Source organism: Haematobia irritans, chromosome 1, assembly GCF_050003625.1.
Source record: "Haematobia irritans isolate KBUSLIRL chromosome 1, ASM5000362v1, whole genome shotgun sequence".
Classification (NCBI taxonomy): domain Eukaryota; kingdom Metazoa; phylum Arthropoda; class Insecta; order Diptera; family Muscidae; genus Haematobia; species Haematobia irritans.
Genome location: NC_134397.1, coordinates 195343396 through 195363695, shown reverse-complemented (window position 1 = coordinate 195363695; position 20300 = coordinate 195343396). Strand labels below are relative to the sequence as shown.

The window sequence follows — 20300 nt, the reverse complement described above, 5'->3', positions numbered from 1 at the left end:
AGGAAAATAACATACGGACAAGGATTACTATCCGCGCTAAAACATGCATACATATACGGGCACACAGAGGGGATATATGATCACATCAAACATACAATAAAACATAATTTTGTGAAAATAACAAATAGGTTTGTAGCAATTATCTTTTTTTTTTTGTTTTTCGTGGCAATAATATACATTTTTGCCTGGAGAAAAACATAAGATCCAGAAAATGTATATTGCATTTTATTTGAATGTTAACTTATGCTTCTCAAATATGTATATTTGTGATCATAATATTCTATCTCCCAGTACAACCCATAATATATTTCCTAAAACTTAAACCATTTTTTTTTGTGAAATCAAACAATACTACATTTCTTTATGACTAAAAGGAAGGAGAGGAGGTAGTTTACAAATACACGTCGACATCATGCAAAACTTATGTAACTAAAAGAAAAAACCTTATGATAACAACAACACAAAAAAACTACAACACATATACATCTACGATCTAGTATATTTGTATTTTTGTTTTCTATATAGTATATATTATCTAGTTAATTTTACTATTTCTTAACAATGTTTGTTTTTTTAACTGTTATTTATGTATAAGACTGTGTAAAATGGACAAATTTTATATAGGACGGAATTTGATTTTATTGTTTCTTATCTATAAATATATGCGATGTTTTCTATATTGTTTCTTTATGGCAAGTGAACTAAAATACTGTGTAATCTATTGCTTAAAATAAAATATGACAAGAAGTTTTTTACGGCATTTATAATTATTGTATAAAAACAAAATTAAATAAAAATAAGAAGTATATGTAAATTTTAATGGGTCTTATTCGGTGTAAATTTAATGGGTAGGAGTATAAAAAATGCATACACTCAAAAAAAAGTGAACTCTCTATTTCACTAAAGCCAATTTAACCTTATTTTAGTTCATGGAATTATTATGTTTGGAGAAAATTTTCTTTACTCTAATAATTTTTTGCGTACGTTAGTTAAATTAACTAAAACCGAGGAAAAAAATATACACAAATGAAACATAAAGATTAACTAAATTCGTGTCTTCCACAAAATAGTTCATTATTTCTTTAAATTTGTAAATTTTACTACAAATGCGTTCATCATGAACTTCGTATGTCACTAAAGACATTCATGCAATTTTGAACTCCATTTTTATCCTTCAAACTACAAATTTTTCTTTAACAAGTGAAAAAACATAATTATGCCTAATTTTCTTTTTTTTTTGAATTTGTCGGCGTGATGCCAGCGTTTGTAATACTGTTTGGTTAAAATTTTTTAAAAATATTCAAAATTTTCTAAAATTAACCGAAAGTTTTCTTCATGGTGGGTTCACTGTTTTTTCAGTGTAGTATAAAGGTAAATGTTCGTTTCCGGATCTCCGGACCTTCATAAGGAAATAGAAAACTTTGTGGCCTTTCGGAAACGGATATTTTTTACATTATAGAAAAATATGATCAACTTTTCATAAAAGAATAAGTTCCTTACACACAAAAAATTTTTTTTCTTATTCAATCACGAAATTACTTGATCCAATTAATTTTTTAATTGAAATGTCTTCAATCACGGAAATGATAGTATCAATTAAAAAATTAATTGAAAGTCAATTAAAAAATTAATTGATCCAATTAAAAAATTAATTGATGCTATTAATTGTTGTGATTGATTTTTGTTTGAATTAAAAAATTTGTTGATTCAATTAAATTTTTAATTGAATATCTTTTCAAACTCAATTAAAATTTTAATTGGAAAATTTTTCGTGAAATTTTTTTCTGTGTAGTAAATATTTTTTTTTTTCTGATGCAATCACGAAATTAATTGATCCAATTAATTTTTTTTTCAATTGAAATGTCTTCAATCACAGAAATGAGAGTATCAATTAAAAAATTAATTGAAAGTCAATTAAAAAACTATTTTTTTTTAATTTTTGTGATTAATTTTTGATTCAATTAAAAAATTTGTTGAATCAATTAAATTTTTAATTGAATAATTTTTAAAATTCAATTAAAATTTTAATTGGAAAAATTTTCGTAAAATTTGTTTCTGTGTTCTTTTTCGATACAGATAACAGGTTGGGTGATAAGTCCCCGGTCTGACACATAGATGGCGTCGCTAAAGGGTGATACGGTCAATATAAACTTGACGTATTTCTTTCAATTTTGCATTTAAAAAACCTGAACACTCCTCATTTTAAAGGTGTGTATGTAGAATGTTGCTCCTATTTTGATTTTGGAATTCACTCTTCAGTTGTCAAAATGCCGTCCAAGCAAGAAGAGCAGCGTATCAAAATTTTGCTCGCGCGTCGCGAAAATCCGAGCTACTCGCACGCAAAGCTGGCAGAATCGCTAAAAGTTGCCAAATCAACCGTTACAAATGTAATTAAAGTGTTTGGGGAACGTTTGTCGACAGCCAGGAAGTCTTGATCGGGGGGAAATCGAAAACCGGAAGCCGCTGAGACGACAAAGAGAGTTGCCGGTAGTTTCAAGCGAAACCCTAACCTCTCTCTCCGATATGCCGCAAATAAGCTGGGTTTATCGTCTACAACCGTGCATCGAGCCAAAAAACGAGCCGGACTATCGACTTACAAGATGGTAGTGACTCCAAATCGCGATGATAAACAAAATACGACGGCCAAAGCGCGATCCCGGAGGCTGTACACGACGATGCTGACGAAGTTTGACTGCGTGGTAATGGACGACGAAACCTACGTCAAAGCCGACTACAAGCAGGACAGGAGTTTTATACGGCAAAAGGAAGGGGAAAGGTAGTAGATATTTTCAAGCACATAAAACTGTCAAAGTTCGCAAAGAAATATCTGGTTTGGCAAGCCATCTGTACCTGTGGCTTGAAAAGCAGCATTTTCATAGCTTCCGGGACTGTCAACCAAGAAATTTACGTGAAAGAGTGTTTGAATAAACGTCTGCTTCCTTTCCTGAAGAAACACGGTTGTTCCGTACTGTTTTGGCCGGATTTGGCATCTTGCTATTACGGTAAAAAGGCCATGGAGTGGTACGCCGCCAACAACGTGCAGGTGGTTCCCAAGGACAAGAAACCTCCCAACACGCCAGAGCTCCGCCAAATTGCGAAATACTGGGCTATTGTCAAGCGGAACCTAAAGAAGACCAAAAAAACTGCTAAGGACGAGCAGCAGTTCAAGGCAAACTGGCTTTCTGCGGCGAAGAAGGTGGACAAGGTGACTGTACAAAATCTGATGGCAGGTGTCAAGCGTGAGGTCCGGCAATTCGGATTTGGAAAAGCGAAAGCCTAACTGAATATTTTTCCTGAATTTTATACTAATTGAACTTGAAAAAGAAATTTAATTTGATTTTTTAAATAAACGATTTCACCGATTTACACGTGTTTTCCCTTGACCAAATTTTGACCCTATCACCCTTTAGTATTAAATGCATATTATTTTTATATAGTACCAATCTTCCAATGATTCGTGTCAAAATTTGACGTTTGTAAGTCAATTAGTTTGTGAGATAGAGCGTCTTTTGTGAAGCAACTTTTGTTATTGTGAAAAAATGGAAAAAAAGGAATTTCGTGTTTTGATAAAATACTGTTTTCTGAAGGGAAAAAATACGGTGGAAGCAAAAACTTGGCTTGATAATGAATTTCCGGACTCTGCCCAATCAACAATAATTGATTGGTATGCAAAATGCAAGCGTGGTGAAATGAGCACGGAGGACGGTGAACGCAGTGGCCGCCCGAAAGAGGTGGTTACCGACGAAAACATCAAAAAAATCCACAAAATGATTTTGAATGACCGTAAAATGAAGTTGATCGAGATAGCAGAGGCCTTAAAGATATCAAAGGACCGTGTTGGTCATATCATTCATCACTATTTGGATATGCGGAAGCTCTGTGCAAAATGGGTGCCGCACGAGCTCACATTTGACCAAAAACAACAACGTGTTGATGATTCTGAGCGGTGTTTGCAGCTGTTAACTCGTAATACACCCAAGTTTTTCCGTCGATATGTGACAATGGATGAAACATGGCTCCATCACTACACTCCTGAGTCCAATCGACAGTCGGCTGAGTGGACAGCGACCGGTGAACCGTCTCCGAAGCGTGGAAAGACTCAAAAGTCCGCTGGCAAAGTAATGGCCTCTGTTTTTTGGGATGCGCATGGAATAATTTTTATCGATTATCTTGAGAAAGGAAAAACCATGAACTGTGACTATTATATGGCGTTATTGGAGCGTTTGAAGGTCGAAATCGCGGCAAAACGGTCCCATATGAAGAAGAAAAAAGTGTTGTTCCACCAAGACAACGCACCGTACCACAAGTCATTGAGAACGATGGCAAAAATTTTTGCCATCGTCGCTTTTTCTTGTTCTCAGACCTCAAAAGGATGCTCGCAGGGAAAAAATTTGGCTGCAATGAAGAGGTGATCGCTGAAACTGAGGCCTATTTTGGGGCAAAACCGAAGGAGTACTACCAAAATGGAAGGTTGTTATAATCGTTTTAGCACTCTTGAAGGGAACTATGTTGAATAATAAAAACGAATTTTGACAAAAAAAATGTGTTTTTCTTAGTTAGACCGGGGACTTATCAGCCAGCCTGTTATGTTAAATAAAAAAGACAGATTTAATACCTATTGGATGAAATTTGCTCCTCAAATAGGCTCCGGAAATCACATCGGGGGATGGCAACTCATAAAGGTCATACAAGTCAAATCTTAGTTTATATGGGGGTTATATATCCGACCTACATCAATAACAACTACTTGCATATCGCTAGTTCGACTCGGGCGGACATCGTTAGTTCCACTCAGAATTTCACTAGCTCTTTTGTTCGACTTAGAATTTCATCGCGACTAAAAATAGACATACTTGCTGCACAGAACAAAAAATTCACGAAAATTTTTCCAATTAAAGTCTTATTGGGTTTTAACAAATCTTTAATTAAAAATTTAATTGATTCAAAAAAATTTTTAATTGAAACAAACATCACTCACAAAAATTATAGTATCAATTAATTTTTTAATTGATACTATCATTTCTGTGATTGAAGACATTTCAATTAAAAAAATCGTGATTGAAAAATAATTTTTTTTTTGTGTGTGATGGGGCCTGGGAACAATATTTCGATGCGGAATGACAAAGTTAGTATACCCCCATCAAATGGTGTAGGGTATACAAATAATTTACACATAAAGGATATCAATAATATTTACATTTGATTTAAAACTGAAAAAATGGAATAATTACTAACCCCAGAAATTTGTTTCGGGAATAGTGTGTCCAAAAAACCGGATTTTTTGAAATGTCGGTTTTCGGTTTATCCAAAAATCCCATTAAAACCCGGTTTCGGTTTTTATTCTTGCTCAAAATTAGTGAAACGGTTCAAACCATAATGAAATTTCACTCTAAAAAACCAAAGAATTACTACTTCATTGTAAAAACAAGTAAGGAAAGTCTAAAGTCGGGCGGGTCCGACTTTTTGTCGAAATCAGAAAAACATATGTGGGAGCTATATCTAAATCTGAACCGATGTCAACCAAATTTGGCACGCATAGCTACAATGTTAATTCTACTCCCTGTGCAAAATTTCAACGAAATGGGAGGAAAAATTGGGCTCTGTGGGAAAATGAGTGTAAATCGGGCGAAAGCTATATATGGGAGCTATATCTAAATCTTAACCGATTTGGCTGATATTTTGCAAATTTTTCGAGACTCATAAAATATTCGGATGTACGGAATTTGAGGAAGATCGGTTGATATACATGCCAATCATGACCAGATCGGCGAAAAATATATATGGCGTCTATATCTAAATCTGAACCGATTTTTTCCAAAATCAATAGGGATAGTCTTTGAGCCGAAACAGGACAATCGGACTAAAACTGCGAGCTGTACTTTGCACACAAAAATACATCAACAGACAGAAAGACAGACAGACGGACATCGCTAAATCGACTCAGAATTTAATTCTAAGCCGATCCGTATACTAAAAGGTTGGTCTATGATTACTCCTTCTTGGGTGTTACATACAAATGCACAAACTTATTATACCCTGTACCACAGTAGTGGTGAAGGGTATAAATACAAACTAAGGATAAATTCTTGCTGGAGGTCCAGAGTGAAAGATAGATATTAATGTTGCAAAGGTGCTCACTTTCTAAGTGATATTTTCGGTTATTTTTTAAGAAAATACTCGTTTAGTGATGGTAAATGTCTGTCCGACTATACGTCTACAGTAGATTGTATATAATGAAAGAAAATTCTTGGACAAACGACAGATTTGAGACATTTCCAATAAATTATTATTTTATTCTAATAAATTATTTTCTCGCAATGAAAAGAAAATGTTTTTTTATGAAAGATACACAATTTATCTCTTTTGTTTTGCCGAAGAATGCGAAAACGTTGTAGAGAGAGTGGTGTAGTAAAAAATTATCTTGAGCTGCTTAGTGAATCGTACTGCAAGTTGTCTGTTGTTTCTCATCTTCAGTACTTCTTTATGAAAAGTTTGACTTTCGAATGAAACATATGACAAAGTAGATGAAAATTTCATTGATATACAGAAAACCGGTTAATCGATGGTCAAAATCCGAGTAACGCGGTTAACCGAAAATGCCAATTTTTTTCACTATCTTGTTTCGCTTTATATTATTGAAACCGATTAACCGTTGTAGGTTTTGGACATCCTAATTGGAGGAGAAATATTAAAAAATTTTATCAAAAAGTGCAAACAATTATCCTATGAATATTTAATTCCGTTGTCTTCCAATAAAAATTATTTTTCAAAGTCTGTCAGCGGCAACGCTGGATAATATGTTATTTCAGTATTACGTATTTAATTTAAAACAAGTATATACGGCCGTAAGTTCGGCCAGGCCGAAGCTTATATACCCTCCACCATGGATTGCGTAGAAACTTCTACTGAAGAATGGCATCCACAATTGAACTACTTGGGTTGCGGTAACACTTGCCGATGACAAGGTATCTTAAAACTTCCTAACACCGTCTTCTAAATTGCAAGGTAGTGCATACGTGGTATATATTATACTAAAAAAGGACTATTAAATACGTATACAATTAAGCTTGACAAAATTTTCAATAGAAATAAAATTTTGACAACATTTTCTATAGAAGTAAAATTTCGATAAAATTTTCAATAGAATTAAAATTTTGACAAAATTTTCTATAGGAATAAATTTTTGAAATAATTTTCTATAGAAATAACATTTTGACAAAATTTTCTATAGAAATAAAGTTTTGACAAAATTTTCTATAGAAATAAAATTTTGGTAGATTATTTTTGGGTCGAGTGGCAACCATGATTATGAACCGATATGAACCAATTTTTGTGTGATTGGGGATCGGCAATATATAACTATAGACCGATATGGATCAATTGTGACATGGTTATTAGCGGCCATATACTAACACCACGTACCACATTTCAACCGAATCGGATGAATTTTGCTCCTCCAAGAGGTTTCGAAGGTCAAATCTGGGGATCGATTTATATGGGGGCTATATATAATTATGGACCGATATGGACCAATTCTTGCGTGTTTGTTAGAGACCACGTTCCAAATTTCAACCGGATCGGATGAATTTTGCTCCTGCAAAAGGCTCCGGAGGTCAAATCTTCGGATCGGTTTACATTGGGGCTATATATAATTATGTACCGATATGGGCCAATTTTTGCATGGTTGTTGGAGACGATATACTAACACCATGTACCAAATTTCAGCCGGATCGGATGAAATTTACTTCTCTTAGAGGATCCGCAAACAAAATCTGGGGATCGGTTTATATGGGGGCTATATATAATTATGGACAGATATGGACCAATATTTGCATGGTTGCTAGAGACCATATACTTACACCATGTACCAAATTTCAGCCAGATCGGATGAAATATGCTACTCTTAGAGGCTCCGCAAGCCAAATCTGGGGGTCCGTTTATATGGGGGCTATACGTAAAAGTGGACCGATATGGCCCATTTGCAATACCATCCGACCTACATCAATAACAACTACTTGTACCAAGTTTCAAGTCGACAGCTTGTTTCGTTCGGAAGTTAGCGTGATTTCAACAGATGGGCGGGCGGACATGCTTAGATCGACTAAGAATTTCCTTTTTATAGCCGAGTCCGAACGGCGTTCCACATTCCAGTGAAACCGCTTAGAGAAGTTTTGAAACCCTCAGAAATGTCACCAGCATTACTGAGGTGGGATAATCCACCGCTGAAAAACTTTTTGGTGTTCGGTCGTAGCAGGAATCGAACCCACGACCTTGTGTATGCAAGGCGGGCATGCTAACCATTGCACCACGGTGGCTCCCAACAAATAAGAAAAACTTTTATCTCCAGTTAAAGACACTTTGAATAATACAAGAAAATATTTTATCGCATATTTCACGTCTGCCGAGAAATATATCGGTACACTTTTTGAATATTTTATTTTTTTTGAAAATTGTCATTATTTTAATTGTCCTTACTGTGTGGTCTTAAATTTTTTTGAGTCCCAAAGTATTTTTATGACCCAAAAAAAATATTTTTGCGATCAACAAACTTTTCATAATGTTGGGTCAAATTTGGGTCAGAGTCGGCATCAACGTCATGGTGACGTTCTATATGGACTGCGGGAGTCAGTAGGGTCAGGGTCATTATTAACGTTTTGAGAAAACACAAGACATATTCTTAAATTTTGGTTCTATTGTGTTGCGATAGACCCTAGGTCAGGTTTTTGTTTTTTCTTCAGCCTAATGTTTTAGGATAATCAAATTTAAAAATTAGCAGACAATATTTGCTATTTTTTCAAACAGAGACTGCTTTCCCCTTTTTCAGCAGTCTTTCTGTTTTAGCATATATTTCCACTGTATCTACTAATAAATTTCTCTGGGTGAACACAGTCTTTTTTGATTTCTGACACATGAAAAAATTATCAACAATATTTTCAATTAATTTTTTTTATTAATATTTTAATTGCCATTGGTGATTAAAACCCTATAAAATGTATATGAATCGAGATTTTCTGGAAAAGTTGTTAATTGATTATAATATTGACTCCGTTACCTATAATTACATTATTATGTGAATAAGACCCATTACAGTGAAACCTCTCATACCTGAATTATGACATTAAAATTAATCTCTCGTTTGTATCCACCTCAAATGTGTACAGAGTTTTGGAGACCATGTGTGATCACTTCTGAGAGGTTTCACCGCATTTACAAGAAATATTTATATATTGTACTTAGTTTAGAGAAGAAAAACTGAATAATCAATTAAAAAAAAACAGGAATAAATATGTGTGTTAGTCCCTAGAGAGCTTTGCAAAAAACAATTATGCTTTCAAATAATGCACATACGTACATATGTACATTTATACATCAAGGACAATATTCATAAAAAAAAATTAAATTAATATACATTAACACATCAAAATTATTTTTATGAATAAAGTCCTTTAACCAAAAATTAAGAATGTATTTAAAAAAAGAAATATTTACACGATAATCTTTGGAGATTTTCCAAATTATTGCAAAGTATAGAAAAACTCTTCTTTCTTCGTGTTTGTTAAAAAAATTATTTATATAATAATTGTCCATATGTTTGTTGTTGTTTGTTATTTTAGAATTGCGCAAAATAAAAGAACAAAAATAGTCATCTGACCTTTAAACGATTGTTAATTAAAAAGAAAAATAAACAAAGACGTTAACCTTTCCCAAGGAAAGATCATTACATAACAATAATTAATAATAATGAAATCAGCATTGGATGCATTGCAAAATTTTGTTTTAACAAATATATAACAATTGAAATTTGAACTATATGAATAGATAGAATTAGGATGCTTTGCATTAGCGCTTCTAAATGGTAGTTGCTTATTTTGCTTAAGCTTTTTTTTGTATTTTATAAATCATACATTTCGGGCGTACTAACCTCTTGCAATAGATCCTGAGATGCAATCGCCTTTAAGACATTCTTTTTTGATGTCTCCTGTATTTCGCCACCGATCAACAGTTCATCCAGTATGAAATAGGCTTTTTCAAAATTGAAAATAATGTCCAACTCACATACCTGAAATAAATAAAAGATACAAATTATAGTTTAGGATTTTAACTAAATGAGGAATAAAACGATATAAATTTGTTAAATGATTTTATAGTCCCTATCATTGAATAGACTGTATAGAAAAAATTAATTTTTTTTTCGAAAATTGTTTTGAAAATTATTACAAATTGTCTTAAAACTTTAAGATACAAAATTTTATAATATTTTGGTAACTTTAATTTATTTGCATAAATTATTATCTTGGTGGGCCTGAAATTTTTCTAGATTTCCATTTACAGGAAAATCGAATAATTTTTTGGGTTTCTAGTATCCCAAGAAGTCAAATCAGAAGATCAGAGTCCAAAACCAACCAGTTCATCGGATAAAAATTACTGCTTCTAGAAGCCCAAGGAGACAAATTGGGAGATCGGTTTGATCTATACCAAAATATGGACCGATACCACGGTTGCCACAGTTGGTAGAATTCTACCAATAATGATAGATTTGTTACTGTTTGGTAGATTGGTAGAACTCTTGATGTTTTGGTAGATTTTGCAAAATATTCCCCTCCAAAGAATAAAATTTTAACAAAATTTTGTATAGATATACAAATTTGACAAAATTTTCTATAGAAATAAAATTTTGACAAAATTTTCTATAGAAATAAAATTTTGACAAAATTTTCTATAGAAATAAAATTTTGACAAAATTTTCTATAGAAATACAATTTTAACAAAATTTTCTATAGAAATACAATTTTGACAAAATATTCTATAGAAATAACAAAATATTCTATAGAAATGACGCTGCCTATCGTGCATTTCGCAATGAACCTTCTTTGGAGAATAGGGCATATTTCTGTAGGAAGAGAAACAAGGCTGTCTTTAATTAGGAAGTATAGGATGCGTCATCATCGAGATCTTTTTAATAGGGCAAATCAGAAAGAGATTTGGAAAATCTTTAATAGTAGATGTTCGGAGGACAGGAATGGTTGCTTAGGTGAAGTGGATGTTGATGAGATTAACAGGGCGTTTGTTGTAAATGGTGGAGCTGGAAGTATTGGTAATGATTTTGATATGACTTATATGGATGACTCGGGTGGCACTTTTTCATTTGACTGTATTGAAATGTCTGATTTATATATGGCTTTGGCTAGCGTGAAATCTGATGCGATTGGAACAGATGGGATTCCATTGAAATTTATAAAGATAGTTTTTCCCTACATCTCACATTCTGCACCTTTGTAACTCCATTATAATGACTTCAACCTATCCTGATGATTGGAAACTATCGCGGATTGTTCCGGTGCCTAAAAGGGGCAAGTCATTTGTATGTGACAACCTCCGCCCAATAAGTATCCTCCCATCTCTCTCCAAGGTAATGGAATATATACTCAAAACTCAAATAGTTGAACGTGTTTTTTCAAGTGGAGTTCTCGGTGAGCATCAATATGTCTACAGAAAGGGTTACAATACAGCTGGAATGCTGTTAACTATGACGGAGTATGTCAGGGAGAGGCTGAATGCTGGCGATGATTGTGTTATGGTGTCCTTGGATTTGTCAAAGGCTTTTGACCGTCTGAATCATTCAATGTTAGTAAGGAAGCTGCATACGAAATATGGTTTTACGTCATCTGCATGTAAGATGGTTTGGTCATACTTAGTGAAAAGGTCTCAGTTTGTGCGTATGGGTGACCGTGATTCATATGTGGCAGATCTGTCTTGTAGTGTGCCCCAGGGCTCTGTGTTGGGACTACTGTTTTTCATAATGTTTGTTGATGACTGTGTGGATTGCCTAGATTTGAACGTGGTCAGACCCTACTTATATGCAGATGACGTTCAGCTGATCTTTACTGGCTTTAGGGGAATTTCACTTGTTCTTGAGTCAGGGATTAACGATAATTTGCGGTCTCTTTCTGAGTGGTTGACGGACAATGGCTTTGTTCCCAATCCGGACAAGACTAAGGCGGTTATGTTCCGTACCGGTCATCGTTTGTTTTCATATCCGAGGATTCATATGTGTGGTACTAATATTGAATTCGTTGACAGTACTAAGTGCCTGCGGGTGATGATTGATGATTGTTTGAACTTTAGTCACCATATTGATTATGTTTCCTCCAGGGTCACATAGGGACTTAGGAAATTGTACTGTTGTGGACTGAATTTGCCTCTTCCGGTGAGACATATGATGGGTTTTGCGTTCCTAATGACTCAGGTGAACTACTGCCTTGAATTGGTATCATGCACTCAACACTATAATAGAGACAGGATCAGGCTTATCGTCAATAGAATAGTGCGTTTTGTATACGGTCTTCGTAGGTTTGATCATGTCAGTGACTATGTTAGAGAATTCCTTGGATGTAATTTTGAACAATTTACTCTCGAAATTTATTTTCTCCCATTCTGTTAGGAACCCACAGATTAACATACCTCAGATTTCCTGTTCTACATTCGAGAGATCGTACATAGTGTCCGTTGCTAGAATTTGGAATTCTCTCCCGTTAACACTGAGGTGCTTCAACTTTACTGTTTACCAATTTAAGCAATTCCTGTTACAGAGGTTTTTGAATGAATGATTTATATAATAAATTAATTAATAAAAATGTCTGTCATTGCCAATGGTAGTTATCCTTATTTTCTGGAATAAGTATTGGTGGATATTATTTTAACCTTTAGCCATATTTTTATTTTTATTATTTGCTTTATTTTTGCTTATTTGGTTTGCACTTATATATTCTACACTTTTTCTAAAAATTCATTCATATTGTTATTTAATTAAATGATAAATTTACTTTAGATTTTATATAATTAATTAGTTATAGAGGCAATGCGCTATTATTGGCCTTTCTGGCTTATTGTATTGTCGTAAATAAAAATAAAAAAAAAAAAAATTTTGTCAAAATTTCCTATAGAAATACAATTTTGACAAAATTTTCTATAGAAATAAAATTTTAACAAAATTTTCTATAGAAATAAAATTTTGACAAAATTTTCTATATAAATACATTTTTGACAAAATGTTCTATATAAATACATTTTTGACAAAATTTTCTTTAGAAATAAACTTTTGACAAAATTTCCTATAGAAATAAAATTTTTGACAAAATTTTCTATAGAAATAAAATTTAAAAAAAAAAATTCTATAGAAATACATTTTTGACAAAATTTTCTATAGAAATAAAATTTTGACAAAATTTTCTATAGAAATAAAATTTTGACAAAATTTTCTATAGAAATAAAATTTTGACAAAATTTTCTATAGAAATAAAATTTTGACAAAATTTTCTATAGAAATAAAATTTTGACAAAATTTTCTATAGAAATAAAATTTTGACAAAATTGTCTATAGAAATAAAATTTTGACAAAATTTTCTATAGAAATAAAATTTTGACAAAATTTTCTATAGAAATAAAATTTTGACAAAATTTTCTATAGAAATAAAATTTTGACAAAATTTTCTATAGAAATAAAATTTTGACAAAATTTTCTATAGAAATAAAATTTTGACAAAATTTTCTATAGAAATAAAATTTTGACAAAATTTTCTATAAAAATAAAATTTTGACACAATTTTCTATAGAAATAAAATTTTGACAAAATTTTCTATAGAAATAAAATTTTGACAAAATTTTCTATAGAAATAAAATTTTGACAAAATTTTCTATAGAAATAAAATTTTGACAAAATTTTCTATAGAAATAAAATTTTGACAAAATTTTCTATAGAAACAAAATTTTGGCAAAATTTTCTATAGAAATAAAATTTTGACAAAATTTTCTTTAGAAATAAAATTTTCTATAGAAATAAAATTTGAACAAAAGTTTCTATAGAAATAAAATTTTGAAAAAAATGTTTAAGGGAATACAATTTTGACAAAACTTTCTATAGAAATAAAATTTTGACAAAATTTTCTATAGAAATAAAATTTTGACAAAATTTTCGGCTACACCAAAATATGGACCGATAACACGGTTGCCACATTTGGTAGAATTCTACCAAAACTGGTAGATTTGTTACTGTTTGGTAGATTGGTAGAATTCCTGATGTTTTGGTAGACTTTGCAAAATATTTCTCTCGAAAAAAATTTTCTATAGAAATACAATTTTAACAAAATTTTCTATAGAAATACAATTTTGACAAAATATTCTATAGAAATAAAATTTTATCAAAATTTTCTATAGAAATAAAATTTTGGCAAAATTTTCTATAGAAATAAAATTTTGACAAAATTTTTTTTAGAAATAAAATTTTCTATAGAAATAAAATTTGAACAAAAGTTTCTATAGAAATAAAATTTTGAAAAAAATGTTTAAGGGAATAAAATTTTGACAAAACTTTCTATAGAAATAAAATTTTGACAAAATTTTCTATAGAAATAAAATTTTGACAAAATTTTCGGCTAAACTCAGATTTTTTTCAAAACTTCACAGATGGTAGTACTCTTTGAGTAGATTACAACAACAAATTTTTTTCTTGGCGGTCGTAACCGGATAACCGGTTATTCGGTTCTAAAGTGTAAGTTAAAAATCCTTAATATATCCGGTTCTAGAGATCTGTTTACTTTTGAATCTCGAATTACTTTGAATTTTGAAAGTGCATCACTAGAAAGGTTTTGAAGAGACCTTTAAAATGATGTATGAACCGTTATATCAGCTTCATCCGTTCCAGCTGTACGGGTAAAAACTTGTATTTTTCGGAACCGGTTTTTTATAAATAAGCTTATATCTCAAAAACTGCTCCATATAAAAGTACTAAATAACGGATTGCATTGTGTAGCTAACACTTCTACCTTTCCGTCAAGGTCAAAGTCAAGCTGCTATCTTTACTATAACCGGCGATATTAACTATTATATATCCATATACGGTTTGAAAAATAAAAAATTTTTTGCCTGCGGCGCTTTCTTATTCCTATAATTAGACATATTACCCGGATCCCATCCATATACGGTTTGAAAAATAAAATTTTTTTTTTTAAAAATCGCGCGATTTTTTGGAAAAAAATTTTTGCCTACGGCGCTTTCTTATTCCTACAATTACACATATTACCCAGATCCTATCCATATCCGGTTTGAAAAGACAGAATTAAACATTTTTTAAAAAAATCGCGCGATTTTTTTGAAAAAAAATTCTCCTGCGGCGCTTTTTAACTATTAATATTATTAATGTTAACTGTTTTCATTCTATCCCGAAAACAACTTTGAATTAAAATTGAATACAATTCTTTTTTGGCAAAATTCAAATTCTACGGTTACAATTAAATTTCAGATCAAATATATCCGGTTCTAACGGAGATATCGGCAAGCAAATGACTTTAACGGATAGGTAGAAATGTTAGCTACACAATGCAATTAGTAATTTTGAACCTTTACATCGAGCGTTTTTGGATTAAAAGCCGGTTTTGTCAAAAAACCGGTTCAAAAACACGCATTTTTTCATCTAAAACCTAAACTGATAACCGGATAAACTCGAGTTGTACCTCATTTGAAAGGTCGTACCTTTAGCTTTCTAGTGATGTACATCGGTAATCGGTTCACTAAAACCAGTTTTATTAACGATAAATTCAATTTTTACGGTTACAATTAAATTTCAGATCAAATATATCCGGTTCTAACGGAGATATCGGCGTGCAAATGACTTTGATGGATAGGTAGAAGTGTTAGCTACACAATGCAATTAGCAATTTTGTACCTTTACATCGAGCGTTTTTGGATTAAAAGCCGATTTTGTCAAAAAAACCGTTTCAAAAACACGTATTTTTTCATCTAAAACTTAAACTGATAATCGGATAAACTCGAGTTGTACCTCATTTGAAAGGTCGTACCTTTAGCTTTCAAGTTATGTATATCACCAAGTAATCGGATCACCAAAACCGGTTTTATTAACGATTATTTGCTTACACTTTAGGCTCGAATAACCGGTTAACCGGTTGCGACCGCCAACCGGTTACTTTTTATTTCGATGTCAAATTTAATTCTCTATCGAACCAAAAAAAAATTTTTTTTACGAGGTATAGCTAAACTAGAGTTGCTCCAAATTTTCTATAGAAATAAAAATTTGACAAAATTTTCTATAGAAATAAAATTTTCCAAAAAAAAAGAAAATCCCGGAAGGGGAATGATCGAAAGTAGTATATCAACAAGTTTATATTTTTAATAAATTACTAAATAATTTATCTTATTTTAACGACTTTATATATTTCGGTACATTCCCCAACAATTTTACCATTTTTGAGAGAGAATCACTGTTATGGCAACACTGTTACTGTTCTGCGTTACGTCACGCTTTTACCACTAATTAGAGGTATTGAAGGCAAGCTGACGCATAGTTGTATAGAGTTCTTTTACTACGTTGTATATTGCAAACCTCATTGTTGTGTGATGTGTTGGATGAAATCGAAGACAGAAAATTATTGATAAAAAGTGGTACAACAAACAAATTCGTATGATATTATTTGTGTTGAAACCGTGTTAGTTAAGTTCCATTTAAATACAATCTAAACACTGCGAAACATAATATTCTACAGTACATAATTGTTTGTGCAACTTTGCTGTACGTCATCAAACGGAGCTAACATAGCCAAACATGTCGATGAAAAACAAAAAAGGGGCAAAACATCAATACAGGCATGAAAGACGTTTGTGTCTAGAGCTTTTGGAAATGTATCGTGATATGCCCGCACTTTGGGATGTCACCTCTTTCGAATATTCCGATAGACGATTGAAAAGAACATGCTATCAAAAGCTATTAAAAAAATACAGAGAATGGGCCCCAGATGCCAACTTAAATGATTTAAAAAAGAAATTGAATAGTTTACGATGGTGTTATAAGAGAGAATTAAAGAGATTAGAATCTTGTCCAGAGTTTGAGGAGGAATCATCCTCACTCTATTACTTTGAAGCTATGGATTTTTTGCGTAAAATATATTGCCTTGATAAATCCAGTCCCAACTATTTGAAAGTTATAAACGAAAACTTGGATGATTTCGCAGACTTCCATGTAATAAACGTTAATAAAGTTAAATGTTTAGATATGAAAATTGTAAAATTACAACATTTTAATTACAGCAAACATCTGATATAGAAGACGCGGATATAAACGAAGAATTAGGGGAGCATTATGATGTTGATTTCGAAAAAAGTTGTATGTACAAAGCAATAGACTATGTAGAATTATCGCCCGAATCTGGAAATGTCCCTGAGCAACATAACGAATCGTCGGAAGTTGGAATAACAGAACAATTGGAAGAAACCAAAAAGTGTCTTGAATTTATAGAAATGTATCGTTCAATGCCTTCATTATGGAATATGTCATCTGATGATTTCTACAACAAAGATTTGAGAAATGACAATTACGCAAAATTGCTGAAAAAATATCGCGAATGGGTACCGGGTGCCAGTTTAGATGATATGAAGAAAAAAATTTCTAATTTGAGAAGCGAATATAAACGAGAAGTTGTAATGTTAGAAAATGGTGATATAGAATCACCCACACTGTGCTATTTTGATGCTTTGGAATTTCTTCATAGTGGTCCCTATAAAAGTGCCAGAAGAGATAATGAGCATGATAATGAAATTCCCACAAAGCGTGTGAAAATGACAACGAATGACGAATACACCACCACCCAGGATTCTATATATGATGAGGTAAATTCTATTTAACTTTTCCACAGTTTCTGAATATAATAATAATTTTCTGAATAGGATATAATTGAAATGGAAAGTCCACCTGGCGATAAGAAAGATGAAGATAATGCAAAGGACAATAAAAGTCTATTGACGAGCATTAAAAATGACACAAATTTTGATGTGAGTTTTTAAATAGTAACTTTAGTCATTTGTTCCCACATAATTTCTATATATCATCCCCCAGACGAATGTCCGACGATTCAAAGTGAAAACAACTATAAAATCTATCGAAAAACGATTATGTCTTGAGTTTATAGAGATGTACCGTTCAATGCCAGCATTATGGGATGTATCATCCAAAAATTATTCGAATAAACAAATAAAACAAGAAAACTACAATAAGCTTTTGCAAAAATACCGAGAATGGGTCCCACATGGTAGTTTAGACGACATGAAAAATAAAATAGCATGCTTGCGATCAGTTTATAGGAGGGAGGTCAAGAGATTGGAGAAATATAAAAATGACAAGACCACACTCTTCTATTTTGAGGCAATGGACTTTCTACGTCAAAAGGTATATCAAAAAATTTAAGATTTTAGAGTAATAAACCAAAAATTATATATTGCAGGAAAAAGAAGAACAAAAACGTACAGAAAATGGGAAAAATAAAATGCCCAGTGATATAGACAATACGGATATATCATTCACCAATACGAAACCAAAGAAAATTTATCACAAAAAACCTTCCATCTCTGTAGAGAAAAAATTATGTATAGAATTTATTGAAATGTATCGATCTCTACCCTCCTTATGGGATACAAATTCTGATGACTACTACAACCGAGATTGGAAAAAAGCAAGTTATTTGAAACTGCAGAAAAAATACAGGGAATGGTTACCCAATGCCACCATAGAAGATGTAAAGAATAAAATAGCTAGCTTAAGAAGTGTCTATAGGCGTGAAGTAAAACGATTAGAAAATACTGGTGAACAACATTCGTCCCTATATTACTTTGAGGCTATGGATTTTCTTCGAAACAAAAAACACGAGCACAATGAAATTGATGCGGATATTCCAAAGCAAGAAAGCATGTCTTCAATGGAAGAAGGTTTAGAGGACCATAGTATCTATGAGGAGGTAAGTATTAGCTCATGAAGAATTTTATGATATCGGAAATGCTAAACTCCTAAATGTAATTACCTTTACCAGGACATTATAGAAGACAACTCTATCGAAAACGAGGAACAATTTCTTCACCATGAGCAAAGCGAGAAAAATTCAATGCAAGAACATCACCATAAAAGTAATGAGCATTCTCCAAAGCATGAAAGTATATCGTTGATTGAAGAAGACATCGTTGAGGATGTCTATGATGAGGTAAGATTCATCTAGGATAACAAAATGGGCTTCCCACTTTCAAAATACTCAATTTATAATATCGTCTTACATAATGTCATTCTGAAATTCCTGTTTTCATCATATAAAACTGTATGTATTATTCCAGGATATTGTAGAAGAACATCCCATTGTAAGCACAAATGTGCTCAACGAGCAATTTATTGGAATTGACGATGATATTGATCGTGTTGCTCAAACATGGGCATCAAAATTAAGAAAAATGGACAAAAACCAACAACTATATGCGGAGAAATTTATTAATGATATTCTTTTCGAAGGTCAACTGGGAAATCTACATCGTCAAAGTGTACAAATTTTAAAATAGACCAAAACAACGCATTTAATTAATTATTAAAATATTAATTTTACTTTGTTAAATCTTTGTAATATACTTGATTTAAATGAATTTATTAAAATAAAGTAAAATAAAACAACTTTCGTCAAGACCAACGATCGTATACCCTTTGCCAGTTGGGCGATCAGTCTTGTAAACCGAAAATTTGTAAATTTAAGACAATAGCATTTGGCGATATAAGGACGTGACAGATTGTACATAGTATCCAAAAACAGATTCTATACTAGAAATTGATATTAAAACCAAAAAGACAACTTTTATCCTTTGCATAAACCTAAAAAATCAATCAATTTAGAAGATAGCCAAAAATCGACTTCGACTGTTTGTTTGTTGTTATTGATTTCTACTTTTGCATTCCAATTCTAAATACACAAACAATCAATTGTTAAATCGATCTACATAGGAGCTCTATATAGGTCTACTTTCTAAAATTTGGGCAATTTAAATCGGTTGTGATGCGTATTTATTTTTAAGGATTTTAATTCTGAAGCCTATGGTTAAGATTTATTTTTACTGTGTAATACACCATGTGGGTCACTGGGCCTTTGTATTATATTGAATGAATAAATAATTAAAAATAAATAAAAAAAAACTTCAACTGTATAGTCATGAAATAAGAAGAGAGCTCAGTATGGAAATAATATCAAAAAAATACACCGATATGAAACGACTTCAGCCAACAGTTTATGACTAGAACAATACTTAAATAATATTAAAAAAAGTAAAACAGATAAGATACCCCATCTTCTTTAACCAAAATTTGTTTTTGGATTTTAAGAAAACATCATGAGACTGGTGTATGTAGAGACTATATTCACAAATCAATTGGAAATTCTGATTAGTTATATCGGCAACACCGAAGGAACATTTATGCAATATTTCTCATA

The 20300-nt window shown here is 32.0% G+C and overlaps 2 protein-coding genes across 2 annotated transcripts in view; one reads left to right on the top strand and one right to left on the bottom strand.

Annotated features, from left to right (window-relative positions):
- The window catches only part of AP-1sigma (AP-1 complex subunit sigma-2), a 45297-nt gene that overhangs the window by 24321 nt on the left and 676 nt on the right, over positions 1 to 20300 (bottom strand). Inside the window, exon 4 of the mRNA XM_075292461.1 lies at positions 9923 to 10060. Within this exon, the coding sequence (XP_075148576.1) occupies positions 9923 to 10060 (138 nt within the window). The remainder of the gene's footprint in view (positions 1 to 9922; positions 10061 to 20300) is intronic.
- Positions 16380 to 19557, top strand: LOC142222354 (uncharacterized). Its single transcript, XM_075292460.1, has 7 exons — positions 16380 to 17029; positions 17098 to 17676; positions 17734 to 17838; positions 17903 to 18232; positions 18288 to 18797; positions 18870 to 19037; positions 19165 to 19557. Exons 1-7 carry the CDS (start codon positions 16616 to 16618, stop codon positions 19381 to 19383), a joined length of 2325 nt encoding a protein of 774 aa, XP_075148575.1. The 5' UTR covers positions 16380 to 16615; the 3' UTR covers positions 19384 to 19557.

What these genes read in the sequence shown, in the direction of transcription:
- LOC142222354 (XM_075292460.1), top strand. Translation starts at nt 16,616, where the DNA reads ATGTCGATGAAAAACAAAAAAGGGGCAAAACATCAATACAGGCATGAA. An exon ending in AGGATTCTATATATGATGAG is followed by an intron (nt 17,677 to 17,733) that starts GTAAATTCTATT and finishes TTTTCTGAATAG; the next exon opens with GATATAATTGAAATGGAAAG. An exon ending in TGGACTTTCTACGTCAAAAG is followed by an intron (nt 18,233 to 18,287) that starts GTATATCAAAAA and finishes TATATATTGCAG; the next exon opens with GAAAAAGAAGAACAAAAACG.